The sequence below is a fragment of the Salminus brasiliensis genome, chromosome 19 (genome assembly GCF_030463535.1).
Source record: "Salminus brasiliensis chromosome 19, fSalBra1.hap2, whole genome shotgun sequence".
NCBI lineage: Eukaryota > Metazoa > Chordata > Actinopteri > Characiformes > Bryconidae > Salminus > Salminus brasiliensis.
In genome coordinates, this window is record NC_132896.1 from 20925334 (window position 1) to 20936349 (window position 11016).

General features: G+C 39.6%; 2 protein-coding genes across 2 annotated transcripts; both read left to right on the forward strand.

The window, feature by feature from the left end:
* The first annotated feature begins 813 nt into the window (after positions 1 to 813).
* arl13a (ADP-ribosylation factor-like 13A) lies at positions 814 to 6590 on the forward strand. Its single transcript, XM_072663777.1, has 10 exons — positions 814 to 872; positions 3104 to 3217; positions 3354 to 3424; positions 3547 to 3796; positions 3917 to 4022; positions 4200 to 4405; positions 4511 to 4613; positions 4703 to 4988; positions 5903 to 6019; positions 6135 to 6590. Exons 1-10 carry the CDS (start codon positions 847 to 849, stop codon positions 6200 to 6202), a joined length of 1347 nt encoding a protein of 448 aa, XP_072519878.1. The 5' UTR covers positions 814 to 846; the 3' UTR covers positions 6203 to 6590.
* A 681-nt stretch (positions 6591 to 7271) lies between these two features.
* Positions 7272 to 9776, forward strand: tmem35 (transmembrane protein 35). The gene is made up of 2 exons (XM_072663722.1): positions 7272 to 7528; positions 8547 to 9776. Exons 1-2 carry the CDS (start codon positions 7409 to 7411, stop codon positions 8907 to 8909), a joined length of 483 nt encoding a protein of 160 aa, XP_072519823.1. The 5' UTR covers positions 7272 to 7408; the 3' UTR covers positions 8910 to 9776.
* Positions 9777 to 11016: the final 1240 nt, after the last annotated feature.

The window sequence follows — 11016 nt, forward strand, 5'->3', positions numbered from 1 at the left end:
ACCCAATGCCAAGCGCTGGGTACAGGGGCATAACGCCCCAAAGCATTGAGTTATGGAGAAGTGAAACTCTGTGCGCTGTCAAATGCTCAGCCACAAATGCGCTTGCAATCAAATCCTCACACCAGTGTTCCAAAATCTAGAATAAAGCCTCCTCAGAAAAATAGAGGCTGCAGCAAAGAAGACGGTACTTTGGGTTAATGGACATTTGGAAATATGAAACTTTGTGGAATGTACAATATGAGTCTTAGGACTGAAAGCCTCTCCTCTGTTGCTGTAGAGAGAAAGAAATCCAATATTTATTTAAAGACCAAAGATCTTAAATGGACAGAAATAAAATTTAAAGAAAACTTGCACACATTTTTTTGCATGTGCCTATGTACTGTATAGTAGATACACGTGTCAGGTGCCAGCTTTTCCACTGAGTCTTTGTTTCCCGTTATTACGTCACTTTATCTGACAGCTCCATATGACAGCACTGTAATCGAGGATGATGACACGTGTGATATAATCCATAGCCTAAGACTCACATCAAATTAGCAATGAAAGGTGTGCTACGTAAACATTCATAGGAGTATCACGTAAAACACTGCACAGATGAGGATATCTTCTCTAAATTAGATCTGCATTTACTATTTATTCAGAGCAAGACAAGTCTAAATAAACAAACCTTTAACAGCTAATAAGGGGAGCAGATGTCACCATAGCTCATGTGATTGGCGAGGAGTGTAAGCCTGTGATTCCCACAGGGCTCCTCCCACATGAGGTGACAGGATTAGAGGAATAATTTGAGCCTGATTAGTATTTCGCTGGACTGTGCAAAATGTCACAGGGGAGGCAAACGCAAGCATGCAAGTAGATTCGGACATACTTCTGTAAGTAAACTGGGATTTCTTTTCTTAAAAAAATTAGTCTGATTTCAGCTTTCATGTTATTTTGTAACTCTTATTAAATGTTGTCTCTTCTGCATGTTTCCTGAAAACCACTGTAGGCTTTAAGAGGTTGCTGTTTTTACGGCAGATGTAGAGGACCAGATTACTCTGATTACTTGTTTAAAAACACAACGTGGTGTTAAAATTTATGGTGTGAGATTTCTTTTCCCAGATTGTTGTTTACACACGTGTGAAGGTTTAGCTCGTCACACACACCTCGTCATATCAGTAATATGACCACTGGGCCTGAACCCTCAGTTTGTGTTGTCAGTAATTCTAAATCTTTAGATCTGGTTTATTATGCAGCTAATATCTTAATGTATACAGTCTGAGAAGAAATGGTTCTCATAACAACAGCAAATATAAAAATGTTTTATATTTATAAAACCATTTAACCGTTTTAGAGCCAACAGGAAGGTCTTCTTGTTTATGAAGAACTAACAAATTGCTGGTTGATTTGTTGATTTTAAGGTAGTAGACTTTTGCCAGATTAATGTTCTTTCTATTAACAAACCTCTTGTTTATGGCACTTTAAAGAATTGTTTTAACTTTGTTCCCTATAGCACCAAAAAGGGTTTCACTGTTATTATGAGACCCTTTCTCAGGACTATATCAAACACTTTTTACTTTGTACGGTAAGCTGTGTTCCATTACAAGGGCATGTGGGTGTTGAGAAGGGGTCAGTGTGAGGAGAAATGGGACAGCATAATGGTCTCAGACTGGTCTTTAGGAGCTTACTGCGACTGAACAGATGCACCCGGGGGCATGGAGCACCAGGAATGCTTTACTTGACTTGTGGCCGTACCCTAAATAAGGCACCTGGTGTTGCGATTAGGTCTATTGCTGGCACAGTGGTCATAGGGCAGACTGCCTTAACATGATCAAAACAAAGCCAAGATCCAGGTTAAGTGGTGACTAGACAAAAACAGGCAGCATGTAGCGTCTGTGCTCTGTAGTGGTGATTTCTGCTTAAAGTGGTAAAAAAAAAGTGGAGTTTGTTTTGTCTGTTTGTCTGTTATTAATTCGGTTAACTCTGTTATTAATAGTTTAGAGTTTAAACTTTAATCTATGTGCCGCTGCAAAGAGGTACACTATGCTTTACAGGACAGTAAAAAAGCAGTGATGATTGTTTAATTTTCCATCTAATTACAATTACCAGCTTAATGGTAAGAGTTGGTACAGTATGGTAAGACTGGTATGGTAATGGTAGGACTGGTATGGTAATGTTAAGAAATTTCATCACATTTAGTGAAGGTGCTCAGAGACAACACTGTGTGTGTTCTCTGTTTCTACCAGGCATTTAGGTACCAGCTATTTTAGGCTAATAAATACACAAATGTGTTTTTCTTGCATAATGTGTATCGAGTAATGTGTGGAGAACAACAAAGGACAACAGAGCAAAAACAGAAATATATAAAAATAGTTTCTACTTTTAGTTTATATATGTTTATATTATTAGTTATCATTTTTTTTAATACTCCACAGCAAGGAGTAGACTTTTCTGGGGGGAAATAAATGAAATCTGAAGACGGCAGTAGCTATTTTATATATTAAAGCAGCATGATGCGAGAATTGGCATTTCTAGCTCCTAAGCTCCCTCTACAGTCGGGAAGTGTAATTTTTGCACTGATTCACCACTAAAGGACTTGCTTTTATGCATTTCTGGATGAGCTGAGAGATACAGAACCGTCACTTACAGCGAACAAAGCATGTGGACCAAGGCAGTAGAGTAATATTACCGTATTTTACACAAATATACTCATTATATATAGCATTATGAAGTTCTCAGTAGCGAGGCTATTCTCCCTATTACGGGTCAATGATTTTGAAGCTGTTATTTTAAAACAAAATGCTATGTAATGCTACTTTAAAGTTACTTGTATTTATTCTACAACATTGGTATGGGCAAATAAACACTTACTGCATGTATCTGCCTTTCTTAAAATATTATGACCAGCCATTAAGCACTGTGTGGGATCAGAAAGTTCAGAAAAAGTGTTCAAAGGGTAAATGAAAAATATACTAAGTAAATAGTTCGGTCTGCAGAGAGTGTGAATCACATTATTAATGCTCTTATGAGACACACTGACATCACAGCTTGGGACAGTTCTTGGCAAAGGCTAAGTAAGCTGATACTGTGCTGGGTGTGACCCTATCATGTCATTTGCATGCAGGTTTGAATTAAGGAGAAAATGGTGCTCCCCCTGGTGCTCTCCTCCTCAGATCAACATGTTCAATCTGATAAGCAACTGTTGCAACTGGGTCTCCAAGCTCCAGCAGCCTCTGAGGTACAAGTCAGCAGCTCTAAGCACCGTACGCAGTGTTCCTGGGTTCACTAGATGGTCCATTAAGCATGTAAATATGTTGAATGGAAAAAAAATGACCACAGAGGACCGTTAATATATACCTCTTGTATTCCTTCAGGAAAGTTACAGTGCTAGTGGTTGGTCTTGACAAGGCTGGAAAAACTTCATGTGTCAGAGGGATGTTGAGAGGTAAGCACCCACCACTTTTACCCAAGTATTACTTCCACTTTAACTTTATAGTACGATTTCACCCTAGGGACAGTTTCTTTGTACTTTTTACACTCTGAGGTATGCTCTTTATCTTTGTCTAGCTCCTATGGGAGAAGTGGTCCCTACCCACAGCTGCGTTCGCAATGAGCTGAGGGTAGAGACCTTTCTGGTAAACTTGCTAGACATGGGTGGGAGTCCTGAGGTTCGGGGCTCATGGAGAGAATATTATGGCGAGGCCCATGGAATCATCTTTGTTGTGGATTCCAGTGACAGACAGAGAATAAAAGAAGTCAAAGAGCTCCTCACAGATATGCTGAGACAGCCCAGAGTTGCTGGAAAGCCTCTATTAGTGTAAGAAATCATTTTTCTAACCTCCTAAACATTTTTCTAATATCAGTGGTTTAATGAGATATCAGTGCTTTACACTATGTGCACACCAAAGCATTTCTACTATTTGTTATTTGTTTCCAGACTGGCCAACAAACAGGATAAAATGAATGCCTTGCTGGGAAGTGAACTGATTGAGGTTCTGTCCCTGGAGAAGCTCGTCAATCAGAGCCGGTCTCTGTGCCACATTGTGAGTAGTAAACTGCATTAGTGGCTTATATTAGCACTGCCCAGGGAATATATTCAAAAATTCCCCTGCACTGTGAATACCATGGTGAAACCAGATTTTACTGTTCTTGGTTTTGGTTACATGAATAATTGCATGAATAGATGTCTGAATAATAAAGAAGCTGTCTGTGTGATGAAGGAGCCATGCTCAGCCTTAATGGACCTGCGTCGATGGTCAGACAGGAAGACACTGCGTGGCCTCCGGTGGCTTCTGCGGGCTGTGTGCCTGGACTACCCAGAGCTCTGTGCCCGGATAATCAGAGATGGAAGAAGGCCACTGGGACCAGAGGAGAAAGAGAGGAAGGGGAAAGGGGAGAAGAGTCGGAAGAAAAACAAAGACGAAAGGTACGGGTCCCCTTTGTGTACACAGAGTAGAATGTGTCTTATTGTTATCTATTCTATATACAAACACATGGCTGGTAGAGTAAGTATGAGCATTTGTATCTGCAGAATAAGATCCAGTAAAACAGATATCCGCCAAGTACAGGACCCTTTGGAGAAGGAGATGAAAAGTGGGAGCTCTCTACATCCAATCAGAAACATTCTGAAAAAGGTGAAAGAAAGCTGCATGCAGTTTCTCTTAAATTCAGTTTCATAATTTGCATTTTTTGCACTAAACTGAATGGTGCGCTCTGATTCTAGGAGAACTCATTTACAAAGAAACTGAAGAAAAAGAAGAAGGTCAAAGTTAAGATGAAAAGGAAAACTGTACAAAAAGAAGGCAATAATGATGACGAAGAGGCAGGACAAGAGGAAGAAGAAGCAGATGGAAATGAGGCAGAACACGACCACAATGGTCAAAAAGAGAAAGCCAGCAGTGCCCTGTTGCCACGGAGACGTGGGAAGCTTAAACGCAAAGTAAAAGTGAAGGAGGAGATGTTAAATCATGCAAATTCAACAGAAAATGATGACTCCAAACCCACCAACGGTATTTTTCTCTCAGTAAATCAAAGAGTAGACAAACAATTTCTCTTGGCGGGGGAAGAAAAAAACATTTAAAGAATTGCAGGCTGCACTTGCCTCAGTTAAAGTTAATGTACTTTGTTCCACACAAAGAAATTAAAAAGTTGCAAGGTGCAAACAACTGCCGTCCAAAATCATGCTCATCTTGACTTTGCCAAAAAAACATCTGGATAACTCCAAGATTCTTGTTTTGGAAGACAATTTTGCTCTCTATCAGAAATCCTGAAGAATAATGTCCGTCCGCCAGTTCATGACCTAAAGCTCAAGTGCAGTTGGGTTATGTAGCATGACAATGATACAAAGTACACAATCACCTCTAAAAGGCTCAAAGAAAACAAAATGGTTTTGGAGTGGCCAAGTCAAAATCCTGATTTGAATCCCCTTGGGATGCTGTTGCCTCCAAGACCTTAAACAGACAGTTCATACTATATTTACATTTATGGCATTTAGCAGATGCTCTTATCCAGAGCGACTTACAAAGTTGCTTTGCTATTTACTTAAGAATAACCTCATGAATAGACTAAAAATACAAAGATACCTCTAAGCTTAGATACTACTAAACACAAGTCAATATGGAGACCATAATACTCTACACTTCATCCAAGTACCCTCGGAAGAAGGTGAGTCTACAGTCTGCGTTTGAAGACAGCGAGCGACTCAAAAATAGAATTAGGAAGAGGGAACTTATTTATACTAATATATATATATATATACTATTTTTTGTAGGTATTAAAATGATATATAGTACAAAAATATCATGGGGAATAAATTTCTACATAAGCTAACTCTGTTTTACATTTCCAAGGTTTTGGGTAATGCTGTGGTAGATGAAGTAGATGATTGGCATAATAGCACCAATTCACTGTGACTTTATCACAGGGAAAGGAGAAAAGAAGAAAAAGAAAAAAGTGGTAAAAGGAAAAAGGAAGAACAAGATAAATACAGAAAGGATACCAGCAGCTTATACACAACCAGCTGACCTGTCTGCCACATTTGGTGAGTCTCACTAGACCAATACACTATAAACCTAAAAATGATATTACGACATTGTCCAGGATAGACAGCCCTGATCTAGAGCTTCAGGTGAAATTGTTTCATTGTTTCTTGACAGATCTTTACAGAAAAGCAATTTTGGCTCTGAAAGCCAGACAGGATCAAGAGTTGGTGCCAGAACAATGACAAGACTGGACTGTGAGGGCAGTCTTGTATGATGACAGCAAAAATACATCTGCAGAACCACCGGTAGCTGAACATGTTGCATTACCCCAGCTTCATACCTGAGCTGTTTTTTTCTGACGTGGCCATCACCAATGAGTTGGAAAACAAGAATAAAAGAGGCTTTTCAAAATAACCAGCAATACGTGTTGCAGAACACAGTACATGGAGTTGTAACTGGCTTATAACTGATGTTTTCAGTGGGATGGATTTAAAGAAATGTATATACATATTTTGTGCAGTGTCTTTCTTTGAATGAGGATTTATGTGCTGTTTATTGTAATTATTATTGGGTTTTTTTTGTAATAGTATAAAATATGCTTATATTACAGTGATTTTAACATGGCCTATGAGAACAAATATTTGTAGACTAGAAAATGAGTGATATGAATCCCTTTTACTTTAAAACTTTTATTGTTGTTTCTAAACCAGTGTAGTTTAGTGTAAAGTTGTTTTATATATATTTATATAACGTTTTCATTAAAATAATTGATTTTGTAGGTTTTAGTGAAATGGGAAATGTTGCTTGACGGGACATGTAGATAAACGCATTTCCTGATCCGATGTTCCCATCTTGACTGTGTGCCATTATTAACCCAGCTTTTGTTTCCTGTGTTCACAATGATGATGTAAATAAATGCATTTAAGCTTTGAAATAATTTTCTTTAACATCATTCATTCATAAAAAAGAGAATGTAATAAAATCTTATTTGAATTCCTGAGATGTGTATGATAGGCTGTTTTCCTCACCTGGTGCCAGTTAATCACGGCACCGTTAAAAACACAACATACGATGACCTACGCTGTTTTTAGCAGTGACATTTTACGGTGCTCTTCCAAAATCATAAATTCAGGACTAGTGTAAAGCCTAACAGTAACAATGCTAAGTCAAACACGATCTACTCAGCAACTAACGACTTTTTAAACCCCAGAGAAATTCACAAACGTCTTATTTTCGGTTGAACGAACTTGATCATGTCTGCAGCAGCGCCCTCTGGAGGCCGCGCGCTGGGGCTTGTCGATCTGGAGCTCGGGAACGGGATGGCGTGTCGCCATGTTTGAGTTTTCCCTCCCATCCCCCCTCAGCATCTTCAGCAGGACACCGAGGAGGAAGAGAGGAGACAGCGGATGGTAGTCAGAACGAGGACTTTTAGTCAGTCCTGACCCAAGATGGCCTCGCCAAGGACAGTAACCATCGTTGCTCTTTCTTTTGCGCTCGGCCTCTTTTTTGTTTTCATGGGTACGATCAAACTGACTCCGAGGCTGAGTAAAGATGCCTACAGTGAGATGGTGAGTATGTGTGTGTGTGTGTGTGTGTGTGTGTGGTTTTCGTGGTTTAAGGGGCTCAGAAGAAACCTGCACCTGGAAAGCACAGGCTTTGTTACAGTCATGAATGCGGTTATGATTTTCTATCGGATTCTGTATCTTAAAAGATACAGCGCTAGTGTTTTGTGTGTTAAAGAAATATTTTATATAGCTAACATCATATGTCTGTGGTTTGGGAGTGAGGATTATCTTTTTCATTCATGTTTGTTGGATGGGGGCTGGGATGTCAGGAATGAAACCGCTAACTAACGTAGTGCCAGCTAACTTATAGCTAGCTATCCTATCGAGGTACCCGAATATGGAAACGGAAGAAATGCTACAGCCTAATAATAGCCTATAAGGCAGCTCTGTAGCTCTTATACGGTGTGAGTTCTTCTAGGCTGTGATGAATATTTTGATTAGACCACTGCTAGGCCAAGTGCTACATCCATTAGCCTCGTCTTATACAGATACTATTCAATATGACGACCACCAGTTATAGTCTATTACTATTTAAATACCATTGTTCTCATCAACATTGTCTCATATGTATCAGCAAAAAACAGGTTTCGCCCCTCAGTAACCATATATGGACGGTTTATGGTTTGTAGCAATGGCGGTACTTTCGAGCACATTCTGTGGTGCACCTGCTGATGTTGGTGCAGAGCAGATGTAGCCTCAGAGTCTGGCTTTACCTCATATCAGATATTTAGCTACATTTTGGAACCACGATCTAGTACTTTCGGGGAAAAAACGGACATGTTACACAGGTGTGTTGGTCGCTACTGAAAGGCCTGGTCTTGTTTGAAATGGACGAGATTAAGTGTAAAGTATATATTCTTAGAACTTCTTTTAGTGTGCTGTGGCATTAGCCTCACTCGCCTCCAGCTGTAAGCAAGACTAGCTAATATGTTTTAAAACACATATTTGTATTTAAGACCTGTAGGCTTTTCTGCTGCTGGTGTTATGATGAATAAATTCTGTGCTTCTGCTCACTTTTCAGAAAAGGGCATATAAGAGTTATGCAAAGGCCCTGCCAGGCTTGAAAAAGATGGGCATAACCTCAGTGCTCCTCCGCAAAATCATTGGTACCCTCGAGGTGGGATGTGGTGTGGTTCTGACACTCGTACCAGGAAAACCAAAGGACGTGGCCAACTTCCTGCTGCTGCTAGTCATGCTGGCTGTACTCTTCTTCCACCAACTGGTTGGAGATCCTCTGAAACGCTATGCCCATGCCCTTGTCTTTGGAATTCTGCTGACCTGCCGACTGCTGATCGCACGCCAGAGCGAGGACCGGCCTGAGAGGGAGGAGAGAAGAGAGGAGCAGATCAATGCCCAGGAAAAGAATAAAGTCAAAGTTTCTTAGCTATTTACCTGTTTCTGACTGCAGTAGCTGCATGAAGGGGCGTGAACGTTTTCTGATTAGCAGATATGGTGACACACAAAAAAAAAAAACAGCCACGAAGAGGGTTTTCCATCCTTCATACCACAAACAATCCGTCCCACAGTATGATCTCGATTTTTAGCCTTCCTTAAAAAAAAAAAAAACTTTCTAAAAACGAACCCCATCAATGAATTATCTCCATCATTGCAGCTGTTGTTGAGCTCAGCGGCACTGATTGCCCTTCTTAGCCCTGCTGTCATTTTATGTTTTTTTTGTACAATAATTTACATTAATAATAAATGAACAATGATCTGTGAAATGCCATTGTTAATGTGACAGCAATATCAGCTGTAAATGCTGATTTGTTTTTATTGGCTTAGTTATTTGTGATTTCTGTTTTCAGCACTCTGTACTGGCAATCCTTTGTAAACAGTACATAATGGTTTTATCACCAGAAAAAACACTCTTTTCACATCCTGAAAGACTTTTTAACAGTGTTTAAGGTTGTGCAAGAAAAGGTCTTTGATTTCTGAGTTTTTTTCTTCGAGTATCAAACAATAAGCTGCCTGCAGTCCATCAGACTATTTCAGTGCATGATAATCCAGTGGTTACTCTAATCCAGGTAAATCACTGTATGATAAAAATGTAATCTTGTGTGTTCATCTCCCTGTGATATGTTTTGTCTGCAAGATATTTTCTTTGTCTTTGTTAGTACAGGTATTGTTTTTTACTATTACTATTTTTCATGTTAAACAGGCAGTTTCACCATTGCTGCCTCTATGTTTCTGTTACCACATTTATTTGTTGTCACTTGTAAAGGATTGTCCAATAAAGAATTCCTGACCCTTAGACTGTTGCAGTTGATTCATTATCAATATTTCTTGCAAATACTGTTCATTTATTACGCAAATGGTCTAAAATGACTAACAATTTGTTTTTACATTGATTTCCACTGAAAGGAGAAAGAAAGTGTTTTTTTTTCTTCTCTGTGAAGTTGCGATTTTGGAGATACAAGGTTTTTGCTTGATGGTGATGTGATTATATGTATCTTTTATACACTCACTTACTGAGCAATTTATTTAGAAGACCTGTTCACCTACTCATAGAAATATGTAATTGTGTGGCGGCAGTGCAATGCACAAAATCATGCAGTTACTGTCCAGCAGCTTCAGATCATTATATATACACAGTGGTAGGAAAATGTATGTGAACGCTTTGGAATTTTATGGTTTTCTGCATTAATTTGTCATAAAATGTGATCTGATCCTTATCCAAGATAAGCATATTGACATACACTATATTTTCCAAAAGTATTCACTCGCCTGCCTTCACATGCAAATGAACTTGAGTGACATCCAATTCTTAATTAGAATAGGGATTAATATGATTTCGGGCCACCCGTTGCAGCTATAACAGCTTCAACTCTTTCGGGAAGGCTTTCTTTTTTGAAAAGAAATTGACCAAAATCTCTTGGTATGCTGAAGCATTAAGAGTTCCTTTCACTGGAACTAAGGGGCCGAGCCCAACTCCTGAAAAACAACCCCACACCATAATCCCAACTCCACCAAACTTTACACTTGGCACGATGCAATCAGACAAGTACCGTTCTCCTGGCAATCGGATTGCCAGACAGAGAAGCGTGATTCATCACTCCAGAGAACACGTCTCCACTGCTTTAGAGTCTAGTGGCGGCATGCTTTAATGAATCTGACGCTTTGCACTGCGCTTGGTGATGTAAGGCTTGGATGCAGCTGCTCAACCGTGGAAACCCATTCCATGAAGCTCTCTCACTGTTCTTGAGCTAATCTAATGGCCACATCACTAATCATATAGCTGGTGACCTCTGCACACAATGCGCCTCAGCATCCGCTGACCCCACTCTGTCATTTTATGTGGCCTACCACTTTGCGGCTGAGTTGCTGCCGTTCCCAATCGATTCCATTATGTTATAATACCACTGAAAGTTGGCTGTGGAATATTTAATAGCGAGGAAATTTTAGGACTGGAATTGCACAGGTGGCTTCCTATCATATACCATATACCTAAAAGCATGCCTAGGTGCTTGGTTTTATACACCAATTGATTGGAA